The sequence below is a fragment of the Leucoraja erinacea genome, chromosome 8 (assembly GCF_028641065.1).
Source record: "Leucoraja erinacea ecotype New England chromosome 8, Leri_hhj_1, whole genome shotgun sequence".
Classification (NCBI taxonomy): Eukaryota; Metazoa; Chordata; class Chondrichthyes; order Rajiformes; family Rajidae; genus Leucoraja; species Leucoraja erinaceus.
In genome coordinates, this window is record NC_073384.1 from 12,979,605 (window position 1) to 12,995,002 (window position 15,398).

Consider the following 15,398-nt stretch of genomic DNA (forward strand, 5'->3'; position numbering starts at 1 on the left):
TATATGTGGACCGAGTGGCATTCTATAGAAAGGTTTTCAAGAAGGAACTGCAGATGCTGGAAGATCGAAGGTACACAAAATTGCTGGAGAAACTCAGCGGGTGCAGCAGCATCTATGGAGCGAAGGAAATAGGTGACGTTTCGGGCCAAAACCTTTTTCAGACTGATGGGGGGGGGGGGGAGAAGGAAGGAAAAAGGGAGGAGGAGGAGCCCGAGGGCGGGGGGATGGGAGGGAGACAGCTCAAGGGTTAAGGAAGGGGAGGAGACAGCAAGGGCTAGCAAAATTGGGAGAATTCAACGTTCATGCCATCAGGACGCAAGCTACCCAGGCGGAATATGAGGTGCTGTTCCTCCAATTTCCGGTGTTGCTCACTCTGGCAATAGAAAGGTTGTTCAGTTCTGCAGATATTTTCTGCAGACTCTATAAAAAAGCAGAGAAGTGAGTGTGAAGCACTCCCCCGCCTTGGCAGCCCGCACCCTCGGTGAACGAGAGGGCCGACGGTGAGAATGGAGAGCCGTCGGAGAGCGAGATGGCCTTCGGTGAGCTGCTGATGAGAGCACGAGGGCCGTCGTGAGAGTGGAGGGTCGTCGGAGGGCCATAGCCCACGTGCGTCCTGACCGTCGGTGGATGGTGCGCCACGGAGAACAAAGGCAGTGTCCGCCGTGGGGGGAGGGGCCGACGAGAACAAAGGGGCTGGGGGGGTTGGGGGTGGGAGAAGGAAGAGAGGGACTATATTGATACTATATTGAATACTTTTGTAACATTGTCGACGCCCTTTAGGTGGCGACTCTTCGCATACTTGCGCATTGCATGCAAACCAAGAATCTCACTGCACCAAGTACACGTGGCTATAAAGTATTGATCGATCATACAATCAATCAACCCTGACCAATCGGGAGCAGGCAAGGCAGCCACATTGCGCTGCACACGCTGGAATCCTGAGCAAAAAACAAAGTGCTGGAGGAGCTCAGCAGGTCAGGCAGCATCTGTGGAGGAAGATGGCAGGCAACGTTTTCAGATCAGGACCCTTCAGATTGAAGAAGGGTCCCTAGCTTGGTTTAGTATAGAGATACAGCATGGACACTGGCCCTTCGGCCCACTGAATCCACGCTGACCATCGATCACCCGCTAATCCCACTTATGCACCCTACAATTTACAGTGGCCAATTAGCCCACAAACCCGCACGTCTTTCGGATGTGGGAGGAAACCGGCGTGCTCGGATGAAGCCAAATGGGTCACTGGGAGAACGTGCAAACTCCTCACAGATAGCACTGGCGCTGTGAGGCAGTGGCTCTACCATTTGCGCCACTGTGTTGCAAGACAAGTAATCTCTCTGTCCTTGTACAGCACATTGTTCAACCCGAGGTGCCTGATGTAAAACAGTTGACAATTTCTGTAAATATTAAATTACTGCGGCACGGCAGCACAGTGGTAGAGCAACTGCCTCACAGTGCCAGGTTCGATCATGACCACGGGGTGCTGACTGTGGGGAGTTTGTACGTTCATCAACCCCCCCCCCTCCGTGACGTGCGTGGGTTTGCTCCGAGATCTTCGGTTTCCTCCCACACTCCAAAGTCAGGAGTCAAGAGTGTTTTATTGTCGTCTGTCCAAGATAGAGCAATGAAATTCTTACTTGCAGCTGCACAACAGAATATGTAAACATAGTACACTTTAAACAATATAATGAGAAAAAAAAGTTCAGTGTGTGTACATGGAGACACGCGCACACACACACACACACATGGAGACACGCGCACACACACACACACACACACACACACACGGAGACACGAGAAAAAACACAGTTCACACACACACACACATGGAGACACGCGCACACACACACACACACACACGCATGGAGACACGCGCACACACACACACACACACATGGAGACACGCGCACACACACACACACACACACACACACACATGGAGACACGCGCACACACACACACATGGAGACACGGGCACACACACACACACAAACACACGCGCGCATATGTACACATAAATATCAAACAAACAATTATAGTGCCATATGTCTTATTATGATATAGATTATTATAATAACAATGAAAGTCTATGAGGTTCAGAGCTTATTTGAGGTACAGGTCTGCCGGTTACTTCGCTTGGTATAAATGTATCTTATAACAAAAATGTAAAGATTGTCCTTTGTGTGTGTGTAGGGCAGTGTTAATGTGCGGGGATCGCTGGTCAGCACAGGCTCGGTGGGATGAAGGGCCTGTTTCCGCGCTGTATCTCTAAACTAAACTAAATAAACTATTTACATGCTTGTGTAGGAAAGAACTGCAGATACTGGTTTAAATCGAAGATAGACGCATAATACTTGGAGTAACTCAGGTGCACAGGCAGCATCTCTGGAGAGAAGGAATGGGTGACGTGAAGGTTCTGGACCCGAAACGTCACCCATTGCTTCTCTCCACAGACGCTGCCTGCCCCGCTGAGTTACTCCAGCATTTTGTGCTTCACAGCTCGACCCCTTCTTACCTTTTGTCAGTAAGACCACAGTTGCATCGCAGTTGCTGTTGTCATCGATTTCTGCATTACCCGTGTTCCCATTGGCCATGTTCACAGATGGCTTCTTCAATTTGCTTTCAAAGAAAATCTGCAGTGACGTGTTGAACCTGGGGCCAAGCAGCAAGTGGTAGAAATTACATTTTCTTAATGTAAATCTTTCAAAGTCAGAAGCTTATGTTTACATTTTTACAAACGTACATTACAAATTTTACATCACTTCAGTAAATATAACTTCATGAGTGATAGGAGCAGAATTAGGCCATTCAGCCCATCAAGTCTACTTCGTCATTCAATCATGACTGATCTATCTCTCTCTTCTAACCCCATTCACCTTCCTTCTCCCCATAACCCGACTTCCGTACTAATCGAGAATCTATCCCTCTGCCGCAAAAATATCCATTGAAATATGATGAAGCCCAGAATATATTTAATTGTTCTGAAGTTTATGCAGTTAGAAATACAAAAGGAGACATCATGTGAAGACCTTTCTTCAAAAGTGAATGCAAAATATGTCAATTTCTGACAGTGTTCGGCCATTGAACACTGTGTTTGTGAGCCTCTGTTGCAATCAGTGCTGCCGTTCCTGTATTATTAATCCCAGCATGTTTTCTACCCCAAACTGCTGTGTCAGCACCGTGACGCAGCGGTAGAGCTGGTGCCTCACAGCGCCGGAGTCCCGGGTTCTATCCTGACCTCGGGTGCTGTCTGTGCTGAGCTTGCACGCTCTTCCTGAGACCACGTGGCTTTCCTCCAGGTGTTTAGTTTAGTTTAGTTTAGGTGTTTAGTTTAGAGATACAGTGCAGAAATGGCCCTTCGGCCCATCGAATCCCCACCGACCGGCGATGCCCGCATATTATCGCTACCTTACACAGACCAGGGACAATTTACACTTACATCCAGCCAAATAACCTACAAACCTGCCCGTCTTTGGAGTGTGGGAGGAAACTCCGAAGATCTCGGAGAAAACCCGCGTGGTCACGGGGAGAACGTACAAACTCCGTACAGACAGCATCTGTAGTCGGGAACGAACCTCGGTCTGTGGCGCTGTAAGCGCTGTAGGGCAGCAACTCTACCGCTGTGCCACCGTGCCGCCCCCCCCATTTCCCTCCCACGTCACAAAGACGTGCAGGTTTGTAAGTAAACTGGCCTTTGCAAATTGTTCCCAGTGTGTAGGATGTGAAGCCGGACTAACATGGAACGAGTGCCTGGGCGTGTGACTCAGTGGGTTGAGCGGCCTGTTTCCATGTTGTATCTCCAAACTAAACTAAACCAAACAAAAAATGGCCAGGGATAGCAGAGAACCCCTTGACTCGAGCAGCCCTGTAAAGCTCGATACACTAATATACAAGTGATTCCCATCATCAAATGTCAGAGAAGATAAAAACTTATTGATCCTTACTTCATAATCAAGATGTAGACTGCGTACATTAATACCAAGATCAAAGATTCCCACCTGAGGAGGAAAGTGATACAAATCCTTGCATTAGTTCATCAATATGCATTGCGTTACAGAGCATGCAGAGAGAGTTGTTGAAGTACTCTATCATACATTATTACCACCAGACACCACAGTATGTGGTGAATAAAACAAAAGGGGTGGATGCATGAACCGTTAGATGGTGTGGATGAAGTGAAAGTGAGTGTGCGGAACTGATGGAAAGTGAACAGATGGGGGGTCATACAGCGTGGATACAGGCCCTTCAGCCCATCTCGTCCATGCTGACCAAGGTACCCCATTCGAAGCTAGTTCCATTAGCCCGCATTTGGTCCAAATCCCTCCACACTGTTCCTGTCCATGCACCCGTCCAAGTGGTGTATTTAAGGAAAACAGACGAATGAAGAGTGAGTGTGAAGTACTGATTAGTTCAGTTTAGTTTAGAGATATAGCACAGAAACAGGCCCTTCGGCCCACCGAGTCTGTGCCGACTAGCGATCTGGAGAAAACCCACGCGGTCACGGGGAGAACGTACAAACTCCGCACAGACAGCACCCGCAGTCAGGATGGAACCCGGGTCTCTAGCGCTGTGAGGCAGCAACACTACCCGTGCGCCACCGTGCCGCCCGATAGAGAGGGGTTGTGCACAGGGTGTGAAGTATCGATGGAACGGAGCTTTAGGAAGGAGAGGCGGAGGAATTTCTTTAGTCACAGGGTGGTGGATCAGTGGAATTCATTGCCAGACGGTTGCGGAGGCCAAGTCATTGAGTATCATTTAAGATTGACAGATTTTTGATTAGTGCGGGTGTCAGGGGTTATGGGGAAAAGCAGGTAAATGTCCTTTGGAGGGAAAGATAGATCAGCCATGATTGAATGGCGGGGTGGACTTGAAGGGCCAAATGGCCTAATTCTGCTCCTATAATTTATAGTGATTACAGCGAGTGATTGTTGAGTATTGCCGGACAGTGGTGAAGAAAGCAACTGGCACGTTTGCCATCGCAGGCCAGGGCACAGAAATAAAATCTGGGATACTATGCTGCAACTCACAACACACTGGTTAGAAGGCATGGGGTAACGTACACAGTTCAGTTCACCGTACTATAGGATGGATTGTGCTGGAGAGAATGGAGATGGAATTCACTGTGGAAGTTGCCGGGATTGGAGTACTTTAGTTGTGGGGAGAGATTGGATAAATTGGGTGGGAAATAACTGCAGATGCTGGTTTAAATCGAAGATAGACTCAAAATGCTGAAGTAACTCAGCGGGACAGGCAGCATCTCCGGAGAGAAGGAATGGGTGACGATTTGGGTCAAGACCCTTCTTCAGACCCAATAATTGGATAAATTGGGCCTGTTTTCCCCAGGGTGGAAGGAGGTTGAAGAGTGACCTGATAGACGTATATATAAATTAATTAAAGAAATGCATAGACAGGATAGAGGTTGAGAAACTTTCTCCCATGGTAAGGGTATCAAAGGACAAAGGTTTAAGGTGAAAGGAAGAGGTTTCAAAAGGGAGTCCAGAGGGGAGAGGGTTTTTTTTACATGGTGGTGGTTGATATCTGGAACTCACTGCCTGAGGAGGTGGAAGAATGAGATATAAGAGACATTTTTTTTTAGATTTAGATTTCAGACATGAGGAAGCAGGCAATTTCAGGCAAAGCACAACTTTCTTTTCAAATTAGTTTAGAGATACAGCGCGGAAACAGGCCCTTCAGCCGACCGAGTCCACGCTGATCAGCGATCGCCCAATAGATTAGCACGGTCCAACACACACTAGGGACAATTTACAACTTAACAATTTACATCTGTACGTCTTTGGAACGTGGGAGCACCCGGAGAAAACACAAGGCCATGGGGGGAACGTGTAAACTCCGTGTAGTCAGGATTGAGCATGGGTCTCTGGTGCTGTAAGGCAGCAACTCTACCGCTGCCCACCGTGCCGCCCACAGGCTGTTGTTGGACAGGCTGTTGAATAGGCAAGGACCAACGACGGGCAAATAGGATCAGTGCACATGGACAAAGAGGGCAGCATGGACATGGTGGGCAGAAGGGCCTGTTGTACATCGTTAGGACCCCATGGGTCTAGTCTGCGTGGGTGTAATGTTCCTACAATTTGAGATGTTCATGAGCGACACTTACCAAGAAATTCTTTCATCATAAATAATCTGGAAAAAAGAGAAAATGTATTGAGAATGTTCCTTCAGCCACATCAGAGATAAGCTTCAATTCTAAATATAACATCTACGATTGGCTTTAGTTCCAACCAAAATCAGCGCGTATTTATGCATATTACCAATCAAATTAATATCTAGGAATACATTTGATCTCTTCCTATGCACCTTACCCTCACAATCATCTCCCACCGCTGGTCACCCTGTTCCTTTCCCCACTTTCGTACACTCATCTCCCACCCAAGAGTCTCCCATTTTCCTTGCCCCCCCCCTCCCTCTCCCATCCCTTCCATCCACATTGACTTTACATTTCACTCCCCATCTCCTCGCAACTCCATTTCACCTCTCACCTCTCACTAACTCCAGCCACCTGCCAATCAAACCATCAACCCCTCCCCAACCTGTATCCACCTATCACTTACTGGGCTTTTCCCCGCCCCCACCTCTGTTCCAGCTCCCCCCCCCCCCCCCCCCCCCCATTCCAAACAGTCTGAAGAAGTGTCCCGACCTGAAAAGTCACAGACAGTCCATTCCCTCCTCAGATGCTGCCTGACCTGTTGAGTCCCTCCAGCACTTTGCGCTTTGCCGAAGCTAATTTGCATAGTAAAGAGATCTTAGACCAATACACAAAGATGTTTGAGATACAGGTCACCTTTCGTTCTGAACCTTTTCACACCTCTAGTTTCCCTCTCCCCTGACTCTCAGTCTGAACACGGATTTTGACCCAAAACGTCACCTATTCCTTTTTTTCCCCAAAGATGATGCCTGATGCGCTGAATTACTCCAGCATTTTGTGTTTGTCCATGATCTAATACACTCCTGTCCTTTGACTCTTTCATTAATAATTTGATTTATTCCACATCTATCGCAGAAAAATTGATATTTTTCAAGGTGTGCCTACCTTTTAGTGAAGCTTTATCTGTTTATTTATGTGTGTATATATATATATTCTATGGTCTCATCTGATCTGTATTCATGCCGATATTCTGTTGTGCTGCAGCAAGCAAGAATTTCATTGTCCTATTTGGGACACATGACAATATACTCTCTTGACTTGACTCTAGCTGAAGTTAAATTCCATCTTCTTTGCACATCGGTGGAGTGTTTCTCTCTCATTCCCAAGCGGGCATTTATCAACAGAAGACCGAAATCCAACAAGTCAAGATTCCCAGCATCTGCAGTTCCGTGCATCTCCATTATCTTGACATATTTTGCAAACATCACAATTAACCAGCAGATGGCAGGAAGAGACCATGCGACAAGTTACAGCTGCGGCATTGAAACTCTTCGGTTTCTGCACCTCTGTGTGGGTCTCGCAAGATCGTTCAACTGCGTTGCGTAAAATGAAAATCTAACATGCTGGAGGTGTTTTACAGAAAAGACTGACGTTCCAAATTCCTGCTCAGCCAGTCCCTGGAAAAGCACTGCTGCTCGATGCCGGGGCGGTAGAGTTGCTGCCTTACAGCGCTAGAGACCCGCATTCCATCCTAACTATGGGTGCTGTCTGTACAAAGCTGTACCTTCCCTCCGTGACCTGCGTGGGTTTTCTCCGGGTGCTCATCACAAAAAGACGTGCAGGTTTGTAGCTTAATTGCCTTCTGCAAACTGTCCCCAGTGTGTAGTGTGTGAAAGTGGGATAACATAGAACTGACTTTGAAGTCTTGAAAACACCTCAGCAATAATCTGCTCTGTCCCAAACTGGTTTGCAAACCGCACCCTTTTAATGTGGCGAACCGCACTGGCTCCTGCTGCAAAACAATTTCATTTTAAAATCCTTATTCCCGCTTTCAATTTCCTTTGTGGCTTCAACCTTTAACCTTTATCGAAGTCGCTGCCTCAAAAAGGCTGGCAGTATCATCAAAGACCCACACCATCCTGGCCACACACTCATCTCCCTGCTACCTACAGGTAGAAGGTACAGGAGCCTGAAGACTGCAACGACCAGGTTCAGGAATAGCTACTTCCCCACAGCCATCAGGCTATTAAACCTGGCTCGGCCAAAACTCTGAACATTAATAACCCATTATCTGTTATTTGCACTTCATCAGTTTATATATTCATGTGTTTTGTAGTCAATGCCTATTATGTTCTCTGTGCTGAAGCAAAGCAAGAATTTCATTGTCCTATCAGGGACACATGACAATGAACTTGAACTTGAACCTTCCCCCCCATCTGCTCCTGACAAACAACCTCTCAAGCTGTCTCCATCACTTGTGTCTCCTGTCTTTGGTTTAGTTTAGTTCAGAGATACAGGGTGGAAACAGGCCCTTCGGCCCACCGAGTCCGTGCCGACCAGCGATCCTTGCACACTAATACTATCCTACACACACCAAGGACAATTTTGCCTTTTTACCAGGCCAATTAACCTACAAACGAATGAATGAATAAGTTTATTGGCCAGGTATTCACATACAAGGAATTTGCCTTGGTGCTCCGCACGCAAGTGGCAACATGATATATAGTGACACATAAAACATTAATAATAAAACATTATCGATTAAACATGTGAATTAAATATAATACCAGAGCAAAAGGAGGCTACAGATTTTTGGTTATTGAGTAGAGCTACTACTCGTGGAAAACCAATATGTCTTTGGAGTGTGGGAGGAAACCGGAGCTCCTGGAGAAAACCCACGCAGGGCACCGGGGAGAACGTACAAACTTCGTACAGACAGCACCTGTAGTCAGGAACGAACCCGTGTCTCTGGCGCTGTAAGGCAGCAACTCTACTGCTGCGCCACCATGACTCCCATGCACTTTGTGCATCCCAAATAATCATCTTTCCACTGAAGTCCTCTGTGTCCTCAGCTGGCAGGAGCCCGAGCTCTGGAATTCCTTCCCGTAAACTCCTCTGCCTCATTACCACTGTCTCCTGCTTTAAGATGCTCCTCAAGGCTGCACGGGCGGGTGGTAGTTTAAAGTTGTTCGTTTAGTTTTGCGATACAGTGGTTTTGGAGAAACATGGAGGAGGTTTCAGGGAAACATGGTTTTGGAGGATTCAGGCTGAAGACAATGCAGAGGATGTCATCTTTGCTGACTACCCAGAGTAAAGTATTTCCCATCTCAGCAGGTTGCTAATTACAGTGTAGAGCCATAATTAATATATAATCATATTACACTGTAGATTAATTAGATGCCACACAATATCCTGAAGGGACAATCTGTTGTAGGTCCATTTTTAGCATTTAATTGGCTTTCCAAATTTATTCAAAAACTCCAGAGAAATACTTTGCAGTGTCACCCATCTCAACAAGGTAGTGGAACAAGGGGGCAGATTATTATCTCAATGGGGTTAGGTTAGGTAAGGGGGAGGTGCAGCGAGATCTGGGCGTCCTTGTACACCGGTCACTGAAAGTCGGCTTACAGGTACAGCAGGCAGTGAAGAAAGCTAATGGAATGTGGACCTTCATGACAAGAGGATTTCAGTATAGGAGTAAAGAGGTTCTCCATTCGGCCCATCAAGTCTACTCTACCATTCAATCATGACTGACCTATCTTTCCCTCATAGCCCAATTCTCCCGCCTTCTCCCCATAACCACGGACAGCTGTACTAATCAAGAAGCTATCTATCTCTGCCTTAAAAATATCCACTGACATGGCCTCCACAGCCTTCTATGGCAATGAATTCCACAGATTCACCACCCTCTGACTAAAGAAATTTCTCCTCATCTCCTTCCTAAAAGAACGTCCTTTAATTCTGAGGCTATGACCTCTAGACCTAGACTCTCCCACTAGTGGAAACATCCTCTCCACATCCACTCTATCCAAGCCTTTCACTATTCTGTACGTTTCAATGACGGAGTACAGGCCCAGTGCCGACAAACGCTCATCATTGGTTCACCTACTGATTCCTGGGATCATTCTTTTAAACCTCCTCTGGGACCTCTCCAGAGTCAGCTCATCCTTCCTCAGATATGGTGCTCAAAATTGCTCACAATGTTCCAAATGTGGCCTGACCAGCGCCTTATGGAGCCTCAACATCACATCCCTGTTTTGTATACAAGCCCTCTTGAAATAAATGCTAGAATTGAGTTTGCTTTCTTTACTACCGATTCGACTTGCTGATTAACTTTTCGGGAATCCTGCACCAGCGCTCCCAAGTCCATTTGCACCTCCGATTTCTAGATTCTCTCCCCATTTAGAAAATAGTCTACGCCTTTATTACTACTACCAAAATGCATGACTCCACACTTTGCTACACTATGTTGTAAAACAATTATCCGCGGTTATTTGCATCTGCGGTTCCCTGTGCGTCTGTGCCTCTGGTTAGTTGCCCATTCCACCTCACCAACCCTCTCCTCACCTTCGCTCCAAATAATTCAGCACCTCAATGCTCCTCGGAGATTTCACTAAACAATTGGATGCAGCACTGGAACCAAATAACATCCTTACCAAGATAAGTACCATCACCGACAAGGTGTAATAACTGGAATCTCTGATCAACGACCACCATGTCAATGGCACCACCTAGAATGAAACAGAGAACACAACATATTACTTCAAGGAGTTAAATATCTTCAATGCAAATGTTAACAGTACGAGGTAAATATAGCTTGGTTTCCTGTGGAACAAAATTATCTCTCCACAAGACAGACACAAAGTGCTGGAGTAACTCAGTGGGTCAGGCAGCATCTCCGGAGAAAAAGAATAGGTGACGTTTCGGGTCAGAATCCTTCTTCAGACCCACTGGAGTTACTCCAGCACTTTGTGGCTATCTTCGGTATAGACCAGCATCTGCAGTTCCTTCCCACAGGACCTCTCCACGATCCTTGTTATTGTAAGACTGTTGTCGGATTTACGAGGATGTTTCCGGGACTCGAGGGCCTGAGCTATAGGGAGAGGTTGAGCAGGCCAGGACATTATTCCTTGGAGCGCAGGAGGATGAGGGGTGATCTTATAGAGCTGTATAAGATCATGAGAGGAATAGATAGGGTAAATGCACAATCTTTTCCCTAGAGTAGGGGAAATTCAAGAACTAAAGGACATAGGATTGAGGTGAGGGGGGGAAAATTTAATAGGAACCTGAGGGGCAACTATTTTAGTTGGGTGCAAGGAACGAGCTGCTGGAGGAGGTCGCTGAAGCAGGTACCCTCACAACGTTTAAAAAACATTGGGACAGGTACATGGATAGGACAGGTTTAAAACGGGATGGGCCAAAGGCAGGCAAGGGGGACTAGTGTCGATTGGGCCTGTTGGTGGAATGGGGGAGCGTGGAAACAGGCCCTTCAGCCCAACCTGGGCAAGGTGGGCCAAAGGGCCTGTTTCCTCACTCAATGCACAAAGTGCTGGAGTTACTCAAAGGGTCAGGCAGCATCTATGGAGGAAAGCGGTTGTGGTTACCACTTGCTCTAGTAACTGCAGGTCTACCAGTGGCCAAGTAGCCTGACACCATTTGGAAGTAAGTGACCCAGCTGATCCACCACCCTAATCATTCAGTGAGTGCACGTGTGGCAATATTATACAGTGCTCGTTTTGACAAAGACAGCACCAGCCGTGCCATTGGAATACAAAAACAGAGATGTAATGCGGAGGCTCTATAAGGTCAGGTCAGGCCGCATTTGGAGTATTGTGAGCAACTTTGGGCCCCATATCTGCGGAAGGATGTGCTGGCTCTCGAGAGGGTCCAGAGGAGGTTTACAAGAATGAGTGGGTTAGCATATGATGAGCGTTTGACAGCACTGGGCCTCTACTCGCTGGAGTTTAGAAGGTTGAGGGGGGACCTCATTGAAACTTACAGAATAATGAAAGGCACAGATAGAGTGGATGCGGAAAGGATGTTTCCACTGGTGGGGGAGTCTAGGACCAGAGGTCATAGCATCAGAATTAAAGGGCGCTCTTTTAGAAAGGAGGTGAGGAGGAACTTCTTTAGTCAGAGGGTAGTTAATCTGTGGAATTCATTGCGTGTTTATTGTTGTTTTATTGTATGGTATTATATGTATGACTGCTGCAATTTCGTTCAGACTTCGGTCTGAATGACAATAAAAGGCTATCTATCTATATCTATCAGAGGGCTGTGGAGGCTAAGTCAGTGGATATTTTTAAGGCAGAGATAGACACATTCTTGATTAGAACTGGTGTCAAGGGTTATGGGGAGAAGGCAGGAAAATGGGGTTAGGAGGCAGAGATCAGTCGTGATTGAATGGTGGAGTAGACTCGATGGGCCGAATGGCCTAATTCTACTCCTATAACTTGTGAACTTGTGAATTAGCAGTCAACATTCCCACGGGCACGTTTTGACAATTTCGTTCTACAAACTCACAGCGATCACATTAGAAACATCCACCGTGAAATGCAGTTAAGTGGCCGGTATCTAGGGAATTTATTAGCATTGTTTGAAATCAAATCTAATTATTTGTTTTGTTTTATCACGGTGATGTACAGAAGTAAAACAGTCCGGTCAACTGATATTAAACGACACTAACGTCTTATTCAGCCATGTTCTGCCCCAGCACACCACAACTCTCCCCGTGACCTGCATAGGTTTTTCTCCGAGATCTTCTGTTTCCTCCCACACTCCAAAGACGTACAGGTTAGCAGGTTAATAGGCTTGGTGTAAATATCAAGTGTCCCCAGTGTGGGTCGGATAGTGTCCGGGGATTGCTGGTCGGCACGGACTCGGTGGGCCGAAGGGCCTGTTGTCGCGCTGGCAAGGGTAATCAGCTGTGAAAGCTGTGCGAGGTGAGTGGGTGGTTCACTGTGTTACAGCAACTAACACTAATACTGTGCAAGAGAACCAACACAGCACTGGGACACCATGACCTTGTGAAGAATGCTAGAACAGGCCCCTCTATCTAAATAGATCATAGAGCAGTACAGTACAAGAACAGGCCCTTTGGCCCACAATGTGGTTGTAAGGTCAGAGGAAAACGTTTTCAAGCAGATGCATGGGGCAGTTCTTTTTTCACACAGAGTGATAGGTGCCTGTAACACACTGCCATGGGTGGAAATGGAAGCAGATGCAACAGTGGTGTTCATGGGGTTGTAGATAGGCACATGAGTATGCAGGGAATGGAGGGATCTCCTAATGTACATGCAGAAGGGTTTAGTTTATGTTCGGCACAGGAACCAGGGGACAAAGGACTTGTCGCTCTGCTGTTCCACGTCCAAGATGGAAAGGTGCAGACAATGGTGCCGATATTGGAACACCAACATAGTCCAGGGTCAAATATCACACCCTACCAATAAGTCATGGAGTGATACAGCGTGGAAACAGGCCCTTCGGCCCAACATGCCCAGACTGTTCCACCATGTTCCATCTATACTAGTCCCACCTGCCTGCGTTAGGCCCATATCCCTCTAAATCTGTCCTATCCATGTATCAGTCCAATTGCATCCTAAACGTTGCAATAGACCTGCCTCAACTACCTCCTCCGGCACCTCGTTCCATTTATCCACACACCTTTTGTGTGAAAAAGTTACCTCTCGGATTCCTATTGAATTTCGATTCCCCTACTCTGGGCAAGAGACTCTGTGCGTCTACCCGATCTGTTCCTCTCATAATTTTACACACTCTATACGATCACTCCTCATCCTCCTGCGCTCCAGGGAACAGAGTCCCATAAACTCAAACTCAACCCGTTCCCACATGGGAATGTTTGAAAGCAAATCCCACGTCTTAAACTGAGCAATAACGTACCAATAAACGTATGCAGAAGTTAAGGAGTTGAATCTCAAATCCATGTGCTCTTGTGCTTGGAGGAACTCAGCTAGGCATAAAATAGATGCCAAATGTTGCCCATTTGATGAAAGACATCAGAGCATCTGGCTTTTGTTTGCAGGAACGTGTCTGACCAGATGCAGTATGCACTTGCTGTTTGTCTATGAGTTGCCCCATTCACTCCCTTCTCACACACATCATGCATGTCTCACATCTGGGAGGACTGATTCGACAATTAGATGGCCTTATTTAACTCCGTCGACTGTTTCAAACAATTGGAGTATTTTCCTTAAAACAAACAGGGCGGCACGGTGGCGCAGCGGTAGAGTTGCTGCCTTACAGTACCAGAGACCTGGGTTCAATCCTGACTACAGGTGCTGCCTCTACCGTGTGTGTACGTTCTCCCTTGTACTTTCTCCCTGTGACTGTGTGGGTTTTCTCCGGGTGCTCCGGTTTACTCCCACGCTCCAAAGACGCACAGGTTTGTAGGTTACTTGGCTTCAGTAAAAATTATAAATTGTCCCGAGTGTGTGTAGGATAGTGCCAGTGCACGGGGATCGCTGGTCGGCGTGGACTCGGTGGGCCGAAGGGCCTGTTTCCATGCTGTGTATCTCTAAACTAAAGAGGTTTGTGGGTCCATCAGTAAATGTTTTCAATCAACTTTTGTGACGATCTTGTGTTCAGTATATTGTGTTCAGGCTCCACCGGATGTAGAGTTCTGTATTCTCTGCAAATCACACCGATCCTGCACATTCCAGCTCTGAAACCTCTCTCTCCCTCAAGCCTCTGTCCACCCGCTGCCAATTTAAATAGACTCACACCTGTTTCTCCCCCTTCCCCTCCTCCCACATCCCTTCCTCTGGCTTCACAATTCACAACCTCTCGACCCTTTTGTGCAGCACCTTCTGTTTTAATCTCTGACATTTGTTCCAACCGTCTGCCGATCAAAGTTATAAAATTATAAAAGGACCGGATAAGCTCGACGCAGGAAAAATGTTCCCAATGTCGGGCGAGTCCGGAACCAGGGGCCACAGTCTTAGAATAAAGGGGCCATTTAAGACTGAGGTGAGAAAAAACTTTTTCACCCAGAGAGTTGTGAATTTGTGGAATTCCCTGCCACAGAGGGCAGTGGAGGCCAAGTCACTGGATGGATTTAAGAGAGAGTGAGATAGAGCTCTAGGGGCTAGCGGGATCAAGCGATATGGGGAGAACGCAGGCACGGGTTATTGATTGGGGACGATCAGCCGTGATCACAATGAATGGCGGTTCTGGCTCGAAGGGCCGAATGGCCTCCTCATGCACCTATTTTCTATGTTTCTCTGTAAAACGTGTGCTCACCTCTAATCTGCCACGCTTTGGCCTGCCTCCCCTCCCTCCCAGCTTTCTTTCCGTCTCCCCACACCCCACCCCCCACATCACTCTGAAGAATGGACCCAACCTGAAACATCACCTATCCATGTTCTCCAGAGATGCTGCCTGACCTGCTAAGTTACTCCAGCACTTTGTGTCTTTTTTGCTCCCAAATTAACAAAGGTTATGTCAGAGCCCCTTCCAGCCAATTTACCATCTTTCTTTCCTATTTCCTGAAGGGACT

General features: G+C 47.1%; 1 protein-coding gene across 1 annotated transcript in view; it reads right to left on the minus strand.

The window, feature by feature from the left end:
- slc24a3 (solute carrier family 24 member 3) overlaps positions 1-15,398 on the minus strand; it is a 208,303-nt gene that overhangs the window by 19,907 nt on the left and 172,998 nt on the right. Inside the window, exons 7-10 of the mRNA XM_055638995.1 lie at positions 10,540-10,614; positions 6,116-6,141; positions 3,942-3,995; positions 2,513-2,649 (exon numbers count right to left, since the gene is read on the minus strand). Of these exons, the coding sequence (XP_055494970.1) occupies positions 2,513-2,649; positions 3,942-3,995; positions 6,116-6,141; positions 10,540-10,614 (292 nt within the window). The remainder of the gene's footprint in view (positions 1-2,512; positions 2,650-3,941; positions 3,996-6,115; positions 6,142-10,539; positions 10,615-15,398) is intronic.